Here is a 22639-nt window from a genome sequence, read left to right as displayed (position 1 = left end):
TGAGCCAACTCCGAACTATGTGCAAATAGGTAACATGGAAGATCTACATTCACAGAAGCTCTGCTGTTGGTAAGAGCCAGTGTTGTATAGATCCTCAACAATCAGTTAAGTTTAAAGGTTATTAGTCTAAAACATTAATCCTGTTTCTTCCCCAACAGATGCTGCCTGACCTACTGAATACTTACAGCTTGCTTATATTTTCCTATGATATAGCCCATTTGGCCCAGCAGGTCTATGCAGATTCTCAAAGCTAAAACATCTAATCACATTCCCTCACATATTTTCCTGTTTCTTATTCCCTCATCAACCTCCCACTGACTCTCCCACCTGTGCTATGGATAATTTACACACACAACTTTATCAACCAGCCCACATTCTCTGAGATGTGGAAATAAACTGGGGTAGCTGGGGAAAACCCACAGCATCCTCTGTACTGTTCAGATTTCCAGCAATGACAATATTTTGCTTTCAGGGGTGAACAATGCTGCTACACTAGTAAGGGTTAATTAATAAACTGAGGTTTGAGATCCCACTTACTTGGAAAGGAAAGCAATTTTGTACCGTGAACTAAGTCGCCGCAGAGATGCAACTGGTAGATATAAAAGTAGACTTTTATTCAACAAAATGAGACACTCTCTGGAGGAAGAGGCCAGTTTGACCCAATATTATAGGACATTCCATATGCTAAAGATCAAAGGACAACTCTGTAGTTACAATCATTCTACAATGCTTCCTTTGAATTACTTATAATTCTCACATCTCCTTCTTCACACCCACACTCCAGACACTCAAAGTGAATGTTAATCAGCGTTGTCTGGTTTTCAATGATCTGATTGATGCCCACAGCTTCAGGAAACTATTGTCCAGGGCTGCTTTTCAAATTTAATCTACAATACATGTTCAGGTCTAAAGATTGGTTGCTGAAGTAAATATTTGCTATTTACCCTAATTGCAGAATATGCCCTAATAATTAGGATTTAATTTTAATAAAATAGAAATCAAGGGCTCAAATATATGAATATAATCAGGAAACTTTTGGATTATTGTTAGAAACCCAAATGGGTCATCGAAAGTCCTTTAGAGAAAGAACGCTCAATTCCCAATATGACAGTCCCAGTCTGCATCACTGTGGTTGAGTTTTAAAAGCCCTCTGAAATTATTATTAATAGTTGTCACTGCTTAAATTAAATTGGGATTGACAGTAGGCAAAATAAAAAAGTGCACAGCTAATAAAATGAGTTAAAATGGATTAAATCTTATTTTGGACATGAAAAGACAACCGCCCAAATGGTTAGGTATTACTTGACGCGAGAATGGAATGTTAATTGTTGGAAGAAAGACGGCGTGTCTGGAGAACAGGCGGCGAGTGTGAAAGGTGAATAAATTTCTGAAAGAAATATCTGAAGATAAGAAAGTTAAAGTTCTGAAGGGCAACTGTATCTATTCATGTGGTGGAATGTCTGAGAACAATAAACAGATAGTGATACTAATGAGAAAGTGTAAAAGTGGTTTATGTGACAACTCAAGCTTTACTATTAACCCAATGTACTTATGCACCATCTGTATACACTAGAAACACACATACCAAATGTAATTAATCATATTAAAGTATAACAAACTAATGTTTTAGAAATTCTACCTGTGCTTTCTTACAAACTAATGTAAGAAATCATGGTATTCAGCCTACAAATCTCAAACAAGCTCTTTATTCAATGCATTTGTGATAAATCTCGTCATGCTACAGATTTATGCTGCATTAAAGTATTCATTAGTAAAAGTATTTAATCATGCCATTATTATAGGGAAGTTAAAAGGATTCCCCTAAATTCAATAGAAAGCAGGAAATTTACTCACCTTCCCTGATCTTATACTATTGAATCTCTTCCTGCACCCGATCCAGGTTGTCCAGTTACATCACCTCCAACCCCACTCTGTCTGTGATGTTGTTGCATTTTCTCTTGACCCTGAAGGAGAGCTGCTTCTTTCCTGGCATGCTGCTTTAAAGACAGGCTCCAGTCAGATGAGAAAACTGGGAAGTGCTTTTCGCTATTTTCTTCAAAAAGGATACACACGATTCCAATTATTAGACATAAAGATTATGTAGTTTAGTTAGTGGAACCGGGTTCGAATCCAGCTGGCTCCTTGCGCGCTTTACATCCATACTGGGTTGAGTGTCAAACTAGCAACTCGACCTCATAAAAAAAACAGACAAATACTAAAGAAACAGCAAGGTTGCTGTTGACTTGCCATGTGGAGAGGAACAATAACAATAATGGGCACGGCTGCACCAGCTCCCAGATATGGGACCTGAGAGGGTGCCTCCTCTGTGCATTGACCATGCCCTAAGACAAACGTGGAGCACGTGGCTATTCCTACACAGCAGCCAGTTCATACCAAATCTCCACTTAACAGTATTCCAGAAACAATCAGCGTGCCCAACATAATTAGATATCAAATGGAGAGAAAGTCTGATAGTTGGTGGGGAATCAATTGTGATTAGTTGACTTATTTTTAGTTGCCTAGAGACCCGAGGGCAAAAGACTTTTAGGGTGAACTGATGATCTCTGACTGACACAGTTTCAAAAGAAGTTTTTTTTTGAAAGCTTGCATAGAACACCAAACGGTAGTACACAAGAACAAGCCTTGTGCCTTTTAGACACAGTCTATATTCCTCCATTCCCTGTATGTTTATGTACCCACCTAATACTCTTTTAACTGTCACTATTATATCTGCTTTTATCACCACTCCTGGTAGCCTGATCCAGGCTCCCAGCACTCTGTGTACCAAACTTGCTGAGAGCATTTCCTTTAAACTTACCCCCTCTCACCTTAAAGCAATGTCCTCGAGTATTCAACATTTCTACCTTGATAAAGAGAGATTCTGGCTGTATGTTCTATTGACACCTCTCTCTGTTTTATGGACTTCTCTCAGGTCTCCCCTTAGCCTCTGATGTTAGTTCTCCAAGTTTGTCAAACACCACGCTTTCTCAGTTGAGCCATAGAGCTTTGTGTCTGGTTACTGTTGACAATTCCTTGAATCAAGGAAGGTTCTTGGATAAGACATGTTAATCTGTTTCATTTTTGGTGACCTAATCACAGCATTTCAAAATGTGGTTAAAGATGTCAGTGAACAATCCAGCCAGTTGATCAGCACAGGTCTTTAGTACTCAGCCAGGTACCCGATCTGGGCCAAATGCTTTCCGTGGGTTTACTCTCCTGAAGAATGCTCTCACATTGGCCTCACAGACTGAAATCACACAGGATCATTTGGGGCTGCAGGCATTTCTGATGGTTCCTCCATGTTTTGAGCATCAAAGTGAGCCTAGAGAGCATTGAGCTCACCTGGAAGCAAAGCCCTGCAGTCACCTACGTCACTTGATTTCACTTTGTAGTAGGTGATGGCATTCAATGCTGCCACAGCTGTTGAGCACCCTTCATTGATTGAAGTTTAGCACGAAATTGCCACTTCGCCAGTGAGATGGTTTTCCAACGATCGTACCTCTACCTCTTGTAGCTTTTTTGGTTGCTAGACTTGAATGCCTCTGATTTGGCCCTGAAGAGACTGTGGATCTCACTTGGAGAATTACTAGGTTTGAAATAGTTAACAGATATACTGAATATACCTAACAGGATCTAGTACTTTCATAGTGTATACAAGCGAATGAACTCTTCTTGGGCTACCAGTTGGGTACAGATATGAATTTTAATTGACACTTCAATGACAAACTGTGCCATCTTCATCAGGGATGATGCCTTGGTACATCTAGTCTGTTGTGTTTGTGAAACTAATATCAATTAAATAAAAGCATGCATGCAGGAGATAGCTTTAACTGGTGTATGAGAGAGACACCAAAACATTCAATTTCCTTTCAATAACCTATATTCCAAATAAACATGCTTTCACAATAATGGTCCATGCTAACTTCACCATAGTATACTAAAGATTCAGTCTTTTGGGTAGCACGCTGTTTCTTTCCAGATAGCCCACTGGACTTGTGGAGTGGCATTGGGTTTGGCAGGTGTCCTGACAAGGATAATGTTCTCATAGCACCTCTGGACCTGTGGAGTGCCATCAGGTTTGGTAGGTGTGTTGTCTGTTCTCTGTTGCTGGTGTCATGTTGCTGTCTGGTGGCTGTAATGTGTCCATCTTGCTAGATGCAATTGACTCAGATGTGATCTTCAGTTGAGCATCTTGTTTCTGGTCTACATGATGTCTCTGCGATCTCCAACATCCACTGTGTACATCAGTGGTCCAGTTCTTGTAGCTATCCTACTGACTGCCCACTTGTCTTCTTGGTAATTATGCGCTAGGATTTCCTGTGCAATCTCAAAGCTTCTTGCTGATTCACTTGGGAACCATGTGAACTGCTTATTCTGCACTTCGCAGATCTGGTTTCAGGAGGTCTATGCAAGGTCTCAGATTCCTGCTCATGAACAACATTGCTGGTGTTAGATTTGTCATCGCAGGAACGGAGTCATTGCTATTCATCACTTTTCCAGTCATGATGATGTCATCAAGGTAATATTGCCTTCCTGGGATATCTTGGAGCATTTGGTCCATTGCCCTTTGCCAAACTGCTGGAGCTGATGTGATGCCAAAGATGAGATGATTATACTGGAACAGTCACATGTGAGTATTGATTGTGAGGAACTTCCTGTTTGACTCCACATTCTCCATTTGCAGATAGGCTTGTGACAAATTAACCTTTGAAGACCACTTGCCATCTGCCAAAGATGAAAAAATGTCTTCTATTCGTGGTCGGGATACTGCACAGTACGCAGCACTGGGTTGCTGCTCACTTTCAAATCCCCACAGATGCAAACGGCTCCAGCCTTCCCTTTCTTGACCACCAGGACAATGGGCATGGCCCAATCGCTCCACTCAACCTTGGAGTGAATTCCAGATGTCTCCAAGCTCTGAAGTTCTGCATCCACTTTAGTTCATAGTGCACAAGGCAGTGGACACACCTTATTAAATCTTGGTGTTGCTGCTTCATTCAATTCAATCCTGGACCTCATGACTTTGAGTTTGCCAATCCCCTTCTCAAACACCTTCTCATTAGCATTAAACAGCTGCACTAGTCTCTAGTTAGTGCTACCATTTGGGCTGCTATTGCCTGTTGATGACACACTGAGAGCTTTGATTGTGTGCCAACCTAGTTGGATTTTTCTCAACCATTCACATCTGAAAAGTGCTGCAATCTCTAACAATATTGCAATGGTGAATACCCATTCTAAGGGTAGGTCTCTTTCTGACAGTAACCCCATTTGAGTGTTTTGACCACGCATGCCTCATACAAGCCTGTCCCTTAATGCATTAGAAAGTCCATCTCTAAAGCCACAGTACTGGGAAAGTTTGTGTAGTTCTGCAAAGTATTCAGAAAAGCTTTCATCATTTGACAAGTTCCTTTTGTAAAATCTAAATCTCTCAGCTATTACCAGCAGTTTAGGGCTCAAATGATTTTGTAAAATTGTAACAATTTCATTGAACATCTTGCTTATTGGCTTTTCAGGGGTTACTAAGTTGTTTAAGAGTCTGTACTTCCTAGGGCCCATTAACTAAGAAATGTGTTGTCTTTCTTTTGCTCTACATTGTTCACATTACAATACAGTTCCACCTCTCGATATATTACTCTCGGCCTTCATTAGCACTATAAAGTTTGTCAACTTTCCCAACTGAAGCCATCACCATGTTACTTTCACTTTAAATTTGCTAGTTGCAACTTTCACTGTGTACTATGCAGTGTACTCAAGCGTCCCTTTATTAGCACCCCGACGGCCTTCTCTGTACAGTTTAACTATTTTCTCTTGTAACTGTGGATGCAGTTGGTTATATTCCCTGACATTCAGGTTTGTCCTCATCGTCAATTTGTCATTTAACATCAATTAAATAAAAGCAAGCAAGCAAGAGTTGGCTTTAACTGGAGAGAGAGAGAGCGAGAGAGCGAGAGAGCGAGAGAGCGAGAGAGCGAGAGAGCGAGAGAGAGAGAGAGAGAGAGAGAGAGAGAGAGAGAACGAACGAACAATGTGCAGGCATCCATACATAGTGCTAAGGGGAGTCATTGCTCTAAAAGAAATAAATTCGTGCATTACAGTATATATATATATCCTGGTATATATATATTGGTATATATACCAATCAAGTTTCAGCTGTCCCACTTTGTTTACAATCGAATTTCAGTTCTTCAGTTCTTTGTTAAAATTATTTTTCTCTTGTTTTATTTCAATGGCTTCTTTCACCAGGTGGTCCTAGAAGCCATTGGCATGGGACAGTAGTTTTGTGCCATCAAAGTCAATCCTATGGCCATTGCAAATGCAATGTTCTGCTACTGCCGTTTTCTCTGGGTAACCCCGGGTAAACGGATACACCTCCTATGCTCCTTGATGCAGGTTTCCACTGTGCACCCTATCTGGCCGATATATGCTGCTCCGCATTCACAGGGAATCCTGTAAACACCAGCTGCCCTGGGTCCCAGGTCATCTTTGACCCGTATAAGCTGTGATTTGAGCTTCCTTATGGGTTTGTGGATGGCATTAATCCGGTATTTCTTCAGCATCCTGGCGAACTTTCCAGAAACCATGGAAGTACAAGGAAGACAGGCAATAGCGACGGGTTCCTCCTCATTGTTAGATATCCTGATTTTTCCGTTGGTCCTTTTAAGAGTACAATTGATTTCCTTCACCTTAGAGCCATTCTGTGGAGATTCTCTAGGTCTGAAATAGTTTTTGCACGGTTAATCAAAGTAGAAAGAACCACTCTACATTGAGAGGTGAGATGGTGACCATTATTGTTGAGATACCTGATTGGTTGAGGACTAACCAAACAGGAGGGACATATGATGAGGGTACACATCCCAGACAAGACGTGCCAAGGCATCAGCCCTGATGAAGGTGGCAGAGCTTGTCATCAAAATGCCGGTTAAAATTGATATTTGTACGCAGCTGGAAGCCTGAGAAGAGTTTATTTGAGATGTACTGAATGTCCCCCATTTCAGATTACACTGCATTGGCCTTTAGATGTTACCGATTTGTATCTTCCAGTTAGGTTATTGGCATTGTATTCTCTTCTCAGTTCTTTGTGCAATTATTTAAGAGTATATTTAACATGGCCTGCGTAATAGTGCATACAGAGACACAAATTCAATCGTGATGATCTGCACTGTCTGTGAGAACGTGCACATTTCCTTGTGCCATGTGGGTAGCCCTTGGGGATTCAGGTTTCTTCCCAGATACCAAATTCATGGGGATCGGTAAGTTAAATGGATACTGTAAATCGCCCTCATGTAGGAAGGTTGCAGAGAATTGGTGGTGTGGGAGATTTGATGGAAATGTGATTAGAAAAAGGGGATAAGTGCAGATGGCAGCTTGATACAACTCAGTTAACCACAGGCTACATCCTCCCGTCACTGAGCACCTTAACAAGGTGCGCTGTCACAAGAAAGCAGTATCCGTCATCAAGGACCCGATCATCCAGTCCAAGCAAAGTTCTTCCTTCTAGCACTGGGCAGAAAAGTACAGGAACTTTAGGTCCCACACCACCAGGATGAGGAACAGAAACTCCCCTCTTACCATCAGGCTCCTGAACCAGCGTGGATAACTTCACTGAACCGACTCCACACGCATAGACTCACTTTAAATGATTCTAGAACTTATGTTTTCAGTATTCTTCATTTACTTTTTAATTATTTGCATGATTTCTTCTTTTGCACCTTGGTTGCTTGTCAGTTTATTATTTATTGCTTTTCATCAATTCTATTGTATTTAGTTTCCTGTAAATGCCTGGAAGAAAATGAATCTCTAGGTAATATATGGTGACATACATGTACTTTGATAATAAATTTACCTTGACTTTGACATTTGATCAGTAAGAACACGGTCCGCCTGCTTCTATGCTGTTTACCTTTATGTAGTATCCAGTGAGTGGGTGCAACTGTCTATATTGGAGAAGGGAAAGTGTCTCAGCTCATCCCTGAGGCATAGTTTCAGCCTCTCACTGAAAGCTGATGTGAACGTAAAATGGAGGAGTTAACATTCGGCATTTAGTTTGCTTAAATGAAATCATCTACTGAAGTTTCCTGGGGAAGAAATGAAGCTTTTACCTTCAAAGTAGTCTCAGTCGAGGTAATACTATCCCCATCTCTGGGCTGTTTAGGGTCTGACGGAGGAATAGATTCAATGATTATTCAATATGCCCAGTGACAACTGGGCACATTGTGGAACAGGATTATCAGGTGTTAATAGGGTTGTTGCTTACCTGGGTTGTTTAAAAGGTGTGTGATTTAAAAGGTCTCTCTGCACAAATTTAAATAATCTATTCAGTGATTTTGAAATATATTCAATGCTGGCAAAACTTTATTTACCTCAGGAAAATGAAAGTTTGGTAAAACTTTTCTTTGGACTTCCATAATCAGTATACTGATTGTGCTTTGATGGTGGGTGAAGACTAGATAACAAACCAATGATGAAAGCACGAGCAATCAGTATGGTTCAAAAATGCACACAGTGGTACTCCTCAGGTCTTCTTTCTGCCTTTGGTAGATGTGTGGGATACAAGGTTGGACAAGGAATACAGTCTGGTCTGTTGAAGAGGTCATGGATGTGGTCAAAATGAGTAAAGCCAGTTAAAGTGAAATTTTCTATTGGCAGATTTAAAGTCTCTGATCCTCACAGGAGAAAGGATTTTTTTCTTTTGGCTCAAAGTTTAGCAGGCTACGGAATGCCAGAAGCTTTTACATAGCATTTGATTGCTTCACTCAGAAATGTCATACAGCTGCTCACACAAAATGAATTAAATAATGTGGTTACTGTTGTCAGTGAGTAAGGTGTAAATCATAGAAACATTTCTGAGAGTGGGTAAGGCATGACTTAAATCCCCTAGGATATAAATCTCCTTCAATACCTCCATCTGCCTTCAGTCATCTGCCACAAAGTGATACATGCACAAGGTTTGTGTTTTACCCTGCACAACCTTTCACTTAAATAATTACAAACTCGTACTCTGCTGCGCTTCAGTCTGCCTCCTTGCCTTTGCAGCTTCAGACAGGATCTTGGGCGGTCTGTAAATTTTCTTTGGCACAGTGTCGGGCTCTTCAAAGCCAGTGGTCATTGCTCACCAACCTGTTGATTTGAGGAATGTCAAGCCAATCTACCCTGCTCATAGTCCTACTATAGCTGCCTATTCTGTCATTATGTGGTAAGTCTGACACTATTGTCCTCCAGCTTGTGAAAATCTGCAGTTGCTGGAAATCCAAGCAACACACACACAAAATGCTGGAGGAACTCAGCAGGCCAGGCAGCATCTGTGGAAAAGAGTAAACAGTCAATGTTTCAGGCTGAGACCCTTCATCAGGACTAGAAAAAAAGATGAGGTCAGAGGAGGGGAAGAAGAAGTACAAGGTGGTAGGTGAAATTGGGAGGGAGGGTTGAAGCAAAGAGCTGGGAAGTTGATTGGGGAAGTGATAAAGGGCAGGAGAAGAGGGAATCAGAAAGGAGAGGTTAGAAGACCATGGAAGAAAGGGAACGGGAGGAGTACCAGAGGGAGGTGATAGGCAGGTAAGAAGATAAGGTGAGGCAGGGAAACGGGAATGGGAGCAATTTATCAGAAGTTTAAGAAATTGGTGTTCATACCATCACGTTGGAGAATACTTAGACGGAATCAGCCACTGATAGAATCTGCGTTGGGTCTTACCGATATACAGGAGGCCTCATTGGGATCACCAGATACAGTAGATGACCCAAACAGACTTACAGGTGAAGTGTCACCTCACCTGGAAGGACTGTTTTGGGCCCTGAATAGCAGTGAGGCAGGAGGTGTAGGGGCAGATGTAGCACTTGTTCTGTTTGCAAGAATAAGTGCCAAGAGGGAGATCAGTGGGGAGGGACGAATGGATAAGGGAGTCATGTAGGGAGTGATCCCTGTGGAAAGCAGGAGGAGGGGGAAAGAGGGAAAGATGGGCTTGGTGTTGGGATCCCATTGGAGATGGCAGAAGTTACAGAGAATTACAATATGTGCTGTACACAGAGGCTAGCGGGATGGTAGGTGAGGACAAGAGGAACCCTATCCCTGGTGGGGCGGTGGGAGGAAGAGGTAAGGGTAGATGTGTCCTCAAGGTGCTTAGCCCACTGCTCTGCTCTTTCTACATTCATGATTGTATTGCTAGACACAGCCCAAACACCAGTTATAAATTCACCAATGCAAATTCTGTTGTTGGCATATCCTCATTTGAGAACAAGGAAGCGTACAGGAGTGGGCTAGGTCAACTGGTTGAGTGGAGATGCAACAACCAGCTTACAGTCAATGTCAGCAAGGTCAAGGAAATGATTGTGGACTTCAGGAGGGGGAAGCTGGGGAAAACACACAACAATCCTCATTACGGGGCTAGCGGTGGAAAGGTTGCCAAAGATCTATCCTGGACCCAGCACTTTGATGTAAGCACAAACAAGGCATGCCAGTGGCTATACTTGCTAGAAGTTTGAGGAGTTTTGTTACATTACGGCATGAAAGTTTTGGTGGCGAGTATTCTGCTTGGTTGCATCACCGCCTAGTATGGAAGCTGCAATTCATAGGATTGAAAGAGGCTGCAGACTCAGCCAGTTCCATCATGGGCACAACCCTCCTCACCATCAAAGATATTTTCATATGGCGGTGCCTCAACAAAGCAGCGCCCATCATTAAGGTCCTTTGGCATCTGGAACATGCCCCCTACTTATTACACTATCAGGAGGTGGTGGTACAGGAGTCTGAAGACACACAGTCAGCATTTTAGAAACAGCTTCTTCCCTTCTGCCATCAGATTTCTGAACAGCCCATTAACACTATCCTGTTGTTCCTCTTGTAATTTTTATGTCTTGCACTGCCGCAAAACATCAAATCAGTGATAATGAACATGATTCTGATTGTTTTTTAGTCAATACTAGAATTAGACCATCCAAGCTCACACTATGTCAGGATTGGAGGAGGAACTTAGGAGAATCAATGGTGCCTAACGGCGACTCCTTTGCTTGCATCTTCGGAAACAGCTCTATTTCTATCTTTAGTATCTCTATTTTTCTCCTTTCAGGGTTCTTTTGAAGACCCTGACCTGGAGTTACACGCTGACTACGGTTCTTTGCAGGAATGGGACCCACTCTCGGGGTTTCTCAAATGGCCGTTATTTGACACGCCAAGGGCATGGCCTAAGAGCTTTGCTCACCTTCGGAGGTCCGAGATTTCGTGGCTCTGGAGATGGGCGGACCGAAGGACCGTGTCCCGGCAGGAAATCGGTGTGTTTTGGAGTTGGAAAATCTATGGCTGTGTCCCAGATACCCGAGTTCTTTGGACACAGAGCTCAGAAAAAGCGATGACTTTCAACATTGTAAATCAACGAGTTGTTTGTTATGTCTCCCCTCTCGCTGTGAAACTGAGACACCTTTTTTTCCCTTATTAGGGAGAGAGAGCCTGTGGAATGTCAAATACCGGGTGAACGAGTGGTCTGTGGGGTACTGCAAGTCTGTGTCTTTGCTGTTGCTTTGCTGCACGCTTGAGTGCTCAGTGGTGAGTGCCAATACTTCTGTTTGCTGGTGGTGGGGGACGGGGAGTCATTACTTACTGCCACTTACACACGGGAGGGAGGGAAGCTGGAACGGACTTTGGGGTTCTGACATTTAACTGACATTCATTCTTTGGGGGTACCCCTCTGTTTTCGTGGATGGTTGTGAAGAAAAAGCATTTCAGGATGTATATTGTATGCATTTCTCTGACATTAAATGTACCTTTGAAACTTTTGATTTGAAAGTGAGGTCACTAACCCAATGGTTTACATGAAATAATAGTGCCTAGAATTTTGAGATCAGATGACTCACAGAGGCTGCTGGACTGTGTATTGATACCACTTTTGAGAAAACACACACGCACACTCTCCACCTGTAATAATCTCTGTGACTTTCTCAAGAACTTAGTCCTCTCACCAATGCCCTCTCTTAGGACCCTCTCTCTGTGACCTCCACAAGACTTACATGCTCCCTTAAACCCCTTCCACCTCCATTCCATTGCCATGATTCCTTTCCCTTCCCAATTACCTCTTGTCTCTGTGATTCAGTTCTTGATCCTTTTGCTGTGGTCCACTTCCCCAATGACAGGTCACAGAGGAAGTTCTAACATGTATGATACCTTGGATTTGTCTGCAGAAAAGTATCTGGGCCTAGGAATTATTCAGCGAGCCAGTGCATGAGTTCTTGAGACCCATAGGCCGAAATTTAATACATGACTCCTCTACCTTCATGTCTTCAGCTGAGAAGCTCTATAGCCACTCATTCAACTGAAACAGAGCAGCCAGCACATATAAAAAGTCTTCTGAAACAGAACAGACATAAAAGCTATAACTTCTAAACTGCAACGTAGAGCATCACAGCCAAGAGGCTTCTGTGTTGCTAAACAGGTGGCAGAATTAAGCAATGTTTATAGGTGGAGTGGGAACAGGACAGTGCTGGAGCTGCTCTCAGTGTAAGTAACACTCACTGAACTGCACATATCCCTGAACTAACGATGCAAATTAATCTCCATTTCATTGAATGTGCAACTGTTTGAATTTAATGGTCACAGACCATGGCATGCGAGACTAATTTTCAACAGCCCACTCCCCTTTGACGGGCATAAAGAAACAGTTGAGCACTATATTTAAGATCAATAGGCAATTGACTAGACTAACATTGTGCCAGTTTAATCCAGCACATTTTAGGGCAATTTAATAATGATTAATAGGACTCTCTAACTTTCAGTCCTGACTTCAATTCATTACTTAATCTCTGAATAATTTCTTATTCATTAAGAACTGTCACACTCCAGATATCACAGTTCAAACCGAAAGGTGCACAGAAAGAGCGCTGCTTACTTGCGATTTTTTCCCCACTAGAGTTAAAATGTTATATTGGAGGTCTGTAAATATCCCTTACAAAATAACATTGGAATGACGACTGACCCAAGGATCTGCTAGACTGGAAACAAATTTGAAGGAATATAAATCTATTATACTGTAGTTTATCATGATTTGCAAATATCCCTGAAGAAAATGCCCTCAGGCCAGATTAGCACAGTCATAGATCTACAGATGATGGAAATAGCCTTTTTGGCCAAACTTGTCCATCCTGGTCATGACGTCTACCTAAGCTAGCTCCATTTGTTTGCATTTGGCTTACATCTCTTAATGGCTTTTCTATCCGCTTACCTGTCCAAGTGTATTTTAAATGTAGCAATTGTACCCATCTCTACAATTACTTCTGGCATATCATTCCATAGATGAACCATCCTTGAGGGATGCTGAAAGAGATCAGGCAGCATTTTTCAAAGGCATATGGAATATGTACTTTGATGACATTAGGGACCACAGAACCAGAATGAGGCAATGGTATGGCTGACACCATGCGGTGTGTTCTGACTGGTATAAGAACAATGCTGAATTATCTTCCTAACTCAATATAGCAGGATGCAACATAAGCTAAGTATACCACAGGATAAATATAGATTCTGGAAGAGTACAGCATAGGAACAGGCCCCACAGTTCACAATGTTGTGCCGAACTAATTAAGTAGTAATCAAATGCCAAACTAATCTCTTCTGATTGTGTAAGGCCTCCAGCAGTCAAAGTTGACCATGGATACTGCACCGAAGCTGTCCAGATACACAAGCCTGGGCAGTACGATATGGAGAGCAAGCTATTGTCCCTGTAGCAAGCTCCCCCTCTCCAGCAATCTGATGAACCCAAAGGAACGGCAGAGACCGATACAGTTTGGCACCAGCAGCATCACAGGAGCTGCCAGTCAGCATTGAACTCAATGTAAGACTGCCTTAGGGACTCAAGCTCCGGAGTTTTCCCTCTGCCTACACAATGTCTATATCCTTCCATTTCCTACACATTGATGTGCCTATCTAAGACTCACTTGATTGCCTCTATCATATTTGCCTCCACCATCACTCTAGGATAAATATAGAATCTGGAAGAGTACAGCACAGGAACAGGCCCCACAGTCCACAATGTTGTGCCGAACTAATTAAGTTAGTCACTGTGCACTGTGTCAAAAAATCTGCCCACAAATCTCTCACCTTAAATGCATGCATTCTGATAATAGACATTTCTACTCTGCGAAAAAATGATAATGGTGCCTCTCATAATTTTATGAATCTGTCATACCTTCCCTCAGCCTCCACCACTTCAGAGAAAACATACCAAGTTTGTCCGACATCTCCTTATATATAGCACGTACCCTCAAATCTAGGCAGCATCCTGGTAAACCTCTTCTGCACCCTTTCCAAACCACAACACCTTTCCTATAATGGGGCAACCAGAAGCGAATACAATAATACTCCAGGTGCAGCCTAATTAGAATTATATAAAGCTGCAACATAACTTCCCGAATGTCATATGGCTTTTTCACAACTCTATCAGCCTGTGTAAGCACTTTCATGGAGTTTTGGACTTGGACGCCAAGATCCCTCTGCACGTCAACACTGTTAAGGGTATAGCAATTACCAGTGTACTGTGTCTTTGGATTTGACTTCCCAAAGTCCCCAATTGGCCAGATAGGTTCCATCTGCAATTGCTCTGTCCATACCTGCTAGTGGACTATACTCCCCTGCACCCTTTGCCAGTCTTCCACAACACCAAACATCTTAGCATTACTTGCACACAAATTAACCCATATAACCATATAACAATTACAGCACAGAAACAGGCCATCTCGGCCCTTCTAGTCTGTGCCAAATGCTTACTCTCACCTAGTCCCACCGACCTGCACTCAGTCCATAACCCTCCATTCCTTTCCCATCCATATACCTATCCAATTTTACTTTAAATGACAATATCGAACCTGCCTCTACCACTTCTACTGGAAGCTCGTTCCACACAGCTACCACTCTCTGAGTAAAGAAGTTCCCCCTCGTGTTACCCCTAAACTTTTGTCCCTTAACTCTCAACTCATGTCCTCTTGTTTGAATCTCCCCTACTCTCAATGGAAAAAGCCTATCCACGTCAACTCTATCTCCCTCATAATTTTAAATACCTCTATCAAGTCTCCCCTCAACCTGCTACGCTCCAAAGAATAAAGACCTAACTTGTTCAACCTTTCTCTGTAACTTAGGTGCTGAAACCCAGGTAACATTCTAGTAAATCTCTGTACTCTCTCTATTTTGTTGACATCTTTCCTATAAGTCGGTGACCAGAACTGTACACAATACTCCAACCCACCCATTTATATACTCTATATCACAATTTGTATGAATCCCTGTGTATCACTAGTCATGGTCCTCCAACAAAAATAAATCCAGATTTAGAGAAATGCAAGTGGTGGCAAAGAATTCATCTTGTATTTCTCACTTTTACCAAAAAGACAGGACATTGAATATGATTTAAATTGTTAATTGTGAGCAAGTCAAAGCACAGGGTCAATCACTAAGGATTTTAGGTGTCGAGCTTCACATCTAAAAGCCTTCTATGGTCTTAAGCATCAAAGTCTTCAACAAAGCCACCCCTTTCATGAGCTCATTGATGTTCACGTACTTGGAACCAATCAGAGCCTCACCTCTGAATATTAGCATTCCACACTTTTAAATCTACCTCCACGTATTTTTAAGCAGTGATATAGGTCTTTGGAAAGATAGAGCTTTAGGAAGATGTTGGCATTTTACATGCTTCTAGGTGAACTGTAGGCTTTTTTGTGAGGCTTAATTGTATTTCAATCTGTTATTAGAGAATGCCATATTTTATACATTTCTTCTCTTCTCTAGTACATCCTAGCACTTTACGTGCAGAGGCCACACAAAAGAATAATGTACGTGCTTATTAGAAACTCAAATGTGAGCAATGAATTACAAAGGGAGATAGAGCATGCAAGTACAATCGTCATGCTGGATTTCAGTATGCAGGTAGATTGGGAAGATCAGGTTGGTGCTGATTTTGGATCACTAGGGAGAATTTATAGAATGCCTTCGAGATGGCTTTTCAGAGCAGCTTGTGGTTGAGCCCACTAGGGGATCGGCTATTCTGGACTGGGTGTTGTGCAATGAACAATATTTAATTAGGGAGTTGAAGGTAAATGAGGCAGTGATCATAATATGGTGGAATTCACACTGGTATTTCACAGGGAAAAGCTAAAGGCTGATGTATCAGTATTAGAGTGCAGTGAAGGGAGTTACAAAGGCATGAGGAAGGAACTGACTGAAGTTGATTGGAAGGGGACGCGAGCAGGGATGACGGCAGAACAACAATGATTGGAGTCTCTGCGAGCAATTTGGAAGGTGCAGGATGGATACATCTCAAAGAAGTCACATTCTAAGACATACACACAAAAGGCTGGAGGAACTCAGCAGGCCAGGGGGCATTTATGCAAAAGAGTACAGTCGAAGAAGCATTCTAAAAGCAGGATGACACAACCATGGCTGACAAGGAAAGTCAAAGCCAACATAAAAGAAAAAGAGAGGGCACATAGTAGAGAAAAAGTTAGTGGGAAGTTAGAGGATTGAGTTTTTTTAAACCAATGGAAGGCAACTAAAAAAAGCCATAAGGAGTGACAAAAAATATGGAGATAAGGTAGCCAATAACATCAAAGGAGATACCAAAGTCGCTAGAGAGGTAATAATGGGGGACAAGGAAATGGCAGACAAACTGACTAAGTATATTGTATTAGTCTTCATTGTGGAAGACAAAGTATGCTGGAAGTTCAAGAGTGTTGGCAGGGCAGGAGAGCAGTTGTTATTACTAGGAAGAACGCGCTTGGGAAACTCAAAGGTCTGAAGGTAGTTAAGTCACCTGGACCAGCTGGACTACACCTCAGGGTTCCGAAAGAAGAGGCTGAAGAGATTGTGGAGGTATTAGTAATGTTCTTTCAAGAATTACTAGATTCTGTCATGGTTCTGGAGGACTGGAAAATTGCAAATGCCACTCCACTCTTTAAGAAGGGAGGTTGGCAGAAGAAAGGAAATTATAAGCCAATTAGTCCAAATTCAGTGGTTGCGAAAATGTTAAGAGTCAATTGTTCAGGATGAGGTTTCGGGGTACTTGGAGGCACATGATAAAATGGCCAAAGTCAGCATGGTTTCCTTAAGGGAAAATCTTACTTGACAAATCCGTTGGAACTCCTTGAGAAATATCAAGCAGAATAGAGAAAGACTTGGTCACTGTTGTGTACTTGGATTTTCAAAAGGCCTTTGTCAAGGTACCAAGTATGAGGCTGCTTAACAAGATAAGAGCCTATGGTATTACACAAAAGATATCATTAGCTGATTGGCCAGTGGCAGAGTGGAAACAAAGGAAGCCTTTTCTGATTGGCTACCAGTAACTAGTAGTGTGCTGTAGGGGTTGGTATTGGGTCTGCTTCTTTTACCTTGAACGTCAATGATTTGGATAACGAAATTGATAATTTTGTGGCCAACTTTGCTGACAATACAAAGATAGGTAGTGTTCAGGAAGCAGAGCGACTGCAGGTCTTGGACAGATTAGGAGAACGGGCAGTAAAGTGGCAGCTGGAATAGTGTCAGGACATGTATGGTCATGGCTTGGTTAAAAGGAATAAAAATGTAGACAATTTTCTAAATGGGGAGAAAATTCAAAAATCTCAAGTGCAAAGAGTCCTTGGAGTCCTCATGCAGGGTTCCCAACCTTTTTTAAGCCATGGATCAACATCACTAAGCAAGGGGTCCATAGACCCCAGGTTGGGAACACCTGGTCTAATGGTTAACTTGCAGGTTGAGTTGGTGGTGAGGAAGGCAAATGCAATGATAGCATTCATTTGGAGAGAACTAGAATAAAAAAAAACAAGAATGTAATGCTAGGCTTCATAAGACACTTGTGAGGCCTCACTTAAGAGTATTGTGAACAGTTTTTGGTCCCTTATCTAAGAAAGGATATACTGATATTGGAAAGGGTTCAAAGGACGTTCACAAAACTGATTTTGGAATTGAAAGACTCATGATACGAGAGTTGTTTGATGGCTCTGTGCCTGTACTTGCTGGAATTTAGAAGAATGAAGAGGGATAATTGAAACCTACCGAATGTTGAAAGGCCTAGATAGAGTGTATGTGGAGAGGATGTTTCCTATAGTAGGGGAGCCTATGACCAGAGGGCATAACCTCAGAATAGAGGGATATCCATTTACACCAGTGATGAGTGTGATGAATCTGTGGAACTCAGCCACAGGTTGCTGTGGAGGCCAGGTCATTAAGTACATTTCAGGTGGACATTGATAGATTCTTGCTGTCAGGGCATGCATGAAAGGCTATGAGACAGAAGGCAGGAGAATCAGACTGAAAGGAAAATAGATCAGGCATGATCAAATGGTGGAGCAGACTCGATGAGCTGAATGGCCTAATTCAGTTCCAATGTCTTATGGTCTAAATACATGTTTTTTGCATTCTTAAACTCTTTCAGAAACGATCATTCTGAAAGATGTTGAAAACATTTCGTGTTATTACAACACATTAAAAATACCATATGAAAGGGCTACTTGCAAATCAAAAAGTATGCAGTAAAATACCATAAAGGTCTGGACTTTAATTCTAGAACCCACTCCTTCAAATTTTGCATTGAGATTCTTGGACATCAGCAAGAACCTCAAAGAGAGCAGTCTTGCTGTAATAAGGAGAAGCCTTCGCTATTTTCCCCCATTCTAAAAAAAATGCAGTCCCCTTGACAAACTCTCCAGGTTCCGAGTCAATTCTGAAATATGATCATTCCTCAAAATAAAAAGCAAACTAATGGCTTGGAGCAACTTCCAGATAAGCATCTATTTTATGGATATGCAGCTATTCTGAAATGATGACACTGAAGGCAATCATGTGAATCCAAACAGGAAAAGTTTTGTACTTTATTTTCCCCAAAGTGACAATCAGCAAAGATGGGCAGCAGGGAGAGCCGTCTGCTGCTTTTGCAAGATCCCAATACGTGGGCCTGTGACATGCAGATGCTGCTGGTATCATTATTGTGTAGATGATAACATACAGATAACAGGTCTAATCCCATATTCTTACCCATAAATTTCAACAGTCTGAAATTATTGCTTCCCTTGACCTTGCACTTAAAAATCAAGGAGTGAATGATATGGTCAGTTATAAAAATTTTGGGTGATTTTAGGTAAAAATGAAAACATTGGGGCCTTTTTGACTACATTAATTGCTAAGCTTGAGGCCAGGGCTCATGACCTGTTTAAAAGTGTGTTCAAATACTTGAAAGGTAGCTATGAAGTATAGCTCCCCAGCACTGAGAATAATTCTCCAACGTCATCAGCTGAATCTCAGTCTTTAATGGGCTTTTGCTTCGAAGGTATGTTAGAGCAATCCAGATGCCATTTTAAAACAAATTCTAGACTGATAGTAAACATATGCTGAAAATTCCACACAAGGAGTCATATTTGAGTTATGATTTTCCCATGAAATGTGTCAACCAGCATCCTTAATGTTGTCACTGAAACAAGTGTCACAATGGGAGTGGATATAAAAACAGACTATAAAATGGATGTGCTTCAGGATTCAAAACCATGGTTGGAGCAGACATGTCCTTGACTCTTCCTGATGGTGTTACACGATCAGGTTATTATTATACTAAGTGAAGAGTTAAGAGACCAGTGCAGAGCCTCAGTAACTAATGGTCCATAAATCTTATACACTTACGTTAAATCATCACTTGTTGTTGAGACTGTGCAGCTAATCATAATCACATGGCTCTTCTGTACAATCAGGATGAACAGTTGACCCTTCGAGTAGAAGGAAGCTGCAGCTTATTGGGCTACTTGATTTTGGCAAAATGGTGGATTATGTAACCTTTCTGAGAGTGATATTTGCCTGTCTCCAATTAATTCAGTGCTCATTTTAATTCAATGAAAATCAGGTCTGACAAACTTCCTCACATCTGCCTCTCCGAAAAGCAGCAAGCAGATGAGCAAAAATCACTATAAATTAGAGATATTTGCAAAGGAATTGACCTTATCCAGAATCTAATGAATACATACAATCCTCAATACCAGCACAACACGAACAAACAAGGCAACATTAACAACAGCATGAAAAATAACAAAATTTAACTCTCAAATATCGCAATCTGGTCTGGGAGGACAGCATTAAAATTTCTTTCCTGGTGTAGCTGTGTGTGTTAATTTCTTGAATCAATCTCTGGCCAGATAAATTCAGGGAAACCAATTTTTACAGGTGTTACTATAGCTATAGGAGCTCCAGGAACAGCTTGATATTTCTGTGCATTTATTTCATTGAGGAAAAACTCTTAAGAGTCAGCCCATGTCACTAAGCACAGCTTTTTGTCAAAAGATATGCCACTAGTCAGGTGCATGGAGGTTTAAATGTAGGAGCGTTGGTCAATGGCGAGATGAGATTAAGTGGGTAAATAAAGATATGCATTTTATTATCAAGTTCCATACGTGGCCTGAGTTTGTTTAGTCTTTCTTTCTGGGATCCACAATCCCTCCTGGTCACCCCCAGTAACTTGCAGGTTGCTCATAGTGAAGACAGTTCCTCGGCAGCTAGTGGCTGATAGCTACCAAAATGACGGTCACATTGTCAGCAGATCCCCGGCGCACGGCCTCATTCGCTAATCTGTTACAGGCGGTTTCAAATCGCACATCCTGTGAAGTTTTCCCAGTCCTTGCTGTCAGGGTCTCATCCTGTGGATAAACACAAAGACCATGTCATTAAGGATAGAGTTTAGAACACAGATGAGCCATCTCAGACAAGACCTCAACTAAAACAAAAATTTTGGAGGAGACTATTGAGCTTGGAGCTAAACGCTAGTATCTTGCAATCTTCAGGACTTCCTCACATCTTCTTCAAGATGTAGCCACTGAATAGGAAAATAACGAGGCAGAAATAAAACAAAGCAGTGATAAATGGGACTTTTAAAAAATCCCAAACATTTAAAGCACAACAGCTCAAGCTGAATTCAGTAAAAGACAAGGCTTCCTGCAATTTCAAAGGGCAACATAAATAATGTTACAAACTGAGTGAACAGACTGAAAATAAAAGCAAGGGGTGAATAGAACATTTATTATTTTGAAATAGGGTATGTTTCATTTGATTTTTTTCCATGAAGAGTAACCCACCAGCTCGAGTGCACCATCCCCTGGTATTTGCATGAACTGTCAGTTCGCTGATCCAGATCTAAATTGAGGTGCCAATGTTTGTACCAAACTGAATCACTTCATCCAGGATCTGAACAAAACACATGGACCTCAATACCACCAGAACAGGAACAAACAGCATTAAAAAACTGAAACATTCAACATAATATCATTTTACAATCCTTGATTGAGGACTCCAAAGAACACCGGGCATCAAGAGTTAAGATAAGCTTGTGGATTACTAACCTATTTCTGTCTCAGATTTTGGTACATCTGTATTTTGGACATACAGGTGGTTAGCTCTTATTACTAACGACCTCAGGTAATGATTTGCTCACCTATTTGGCCTGACTGCAGTCATTTGCAAACATTACAGCAGTGAAAATTATTTTCTGCTAAAGTGAGTATGAGGAAGCAAACTGCATGTTGAGGGATTTTCCTTTCCACTGATGTCGATGGAATACTGAATACTCATTCACTAATAAAGACCTATTTTGGCCCCTGCAGATCAATGTATATTTTTCCAGTGACAATCAACATATTTAACACTTTTATCTGCACATTTTAATATTACTCATTTTCCCCCTACCCTTGACCTCCAATATCACCAGCACCCAGTCAAGTATCAATGGACAAAGTCTTGCAAAGTGGAAACCAGGTATAAAGTGATATCTACTGCAGACTTTCCCTTTATGATGATTTTATGCAGGATTTTGAGGGATTTGGAGAAGTGCAAGAAAGCAGCACTGAGGTAAGTTATTCAGCCACGATCATCTTAAATGATTGAGCATTTTCTCACTGTTTCTTGCTTTCTTACATGGTAAACAGAGGACTGATGGGGGGGCGGGGGCAGTGGTGAGAGAGACATGATGCTAAGTCACAATGATGTAATGGTGCCCAAAACTGCTGGATCAGGGGTAATGCTGTTATCTAAGAGCAGAGAATGTGAGAGGTTAAGCAATGCAGCCCACATATAATAAAAGACAAATGTTCTTCATGAGAAACAATATTTCCAAGCTTCAACCCAAACAAACTGATTTGCAGCCAGAAAACTACCTCAAGTATTGCTGCAACAAAAAGGATGGCTTCTTCTGGGGAGAAGGCTTTGAATAATCCATCGCAAGCCAGAAGAATAAACCTGGAAGAAAGACAGGACATCACACAAATTATCAGTGTAGCAAAGAATAGAGCCAGAAATTCTATGCAAGTCACAACCTGGCCCTGACATCATAAGGAATTTGGACAAACATATTTTCATAAAATATTTTGTCCTTTCACTGCTTCGTGCCTCCAATGATAGAGATTGTGATATCATTACTGAATGTATTCCAGAAAGGTCACTACTGCTGATAAATATATTTTGCACAATTAAGTTACATACATTTAACATCAACACCAAAACAATGCAGTTACATTCAGGAATCCAATGACTAGAAAGAGAGACACATGGGCAAATCAACATCAATTTCTGATGAGGAACACACCCTTAACACTCCACAGCATAGCTATTTCCCAACCCTTCTCCCGTGTCATTTGAAGTAATATTTCC

At 41.4% G+C, this 22639-nt stretch overlaps 1 protein-coding gene across 8 annotated transcripts in view; it reads right to left on the bottom strand.

The window, feature by feature from the left end:
• Positions 1 to 18803: 18803 nt before the first annotated feature.
• The window catches only part of ilkap (integrin-linked kinase-associated serine/threonine phosphatase), a 50504-nt gene continuing 46668 nt past the window's right edge, over positions 18804 to 22639 (bottom strand). For all 8 annotated transcript variants that reach the window (XM_073040734.1, XM_073040735.1, XM_073040737.1 and 5 more), the window contains 2 exons: positions 22147 to 22228; positions 18804 to 20637 (listed from right to left, as the gene is read on the bottom strand). In XM_073040734.1, the coding sequence (XP_072896835.1) occupies positions 20497 to 20637; positions 22147 to 22228 (223 nt within the window). In that variant the 3' untranslated portion in view covers positions 18804 to 20496. The remainder of the gene's footprint in view (positions 20638 to 22146; positions 22229 to 22639) is intronic.

This window comes from Hemitrygon akajei, chromosome 3 (genome assembly GCF_048418815.1).
Source record: "Hemitrygon akajei chromosome 3, sHemAka1.3, whole genome shotgun sequence".
NCBI lineage: Eukaryota > Metazoa > Chordata > Chondrichthyes > Myliobatiformes > Dasyatidae > Hemitrygon > Hemitrygon akajei.
Note: the sequence above shows the minus strand (reverse complement) of the source record. Positions and strands in the feature narration are given on the sequence as shown.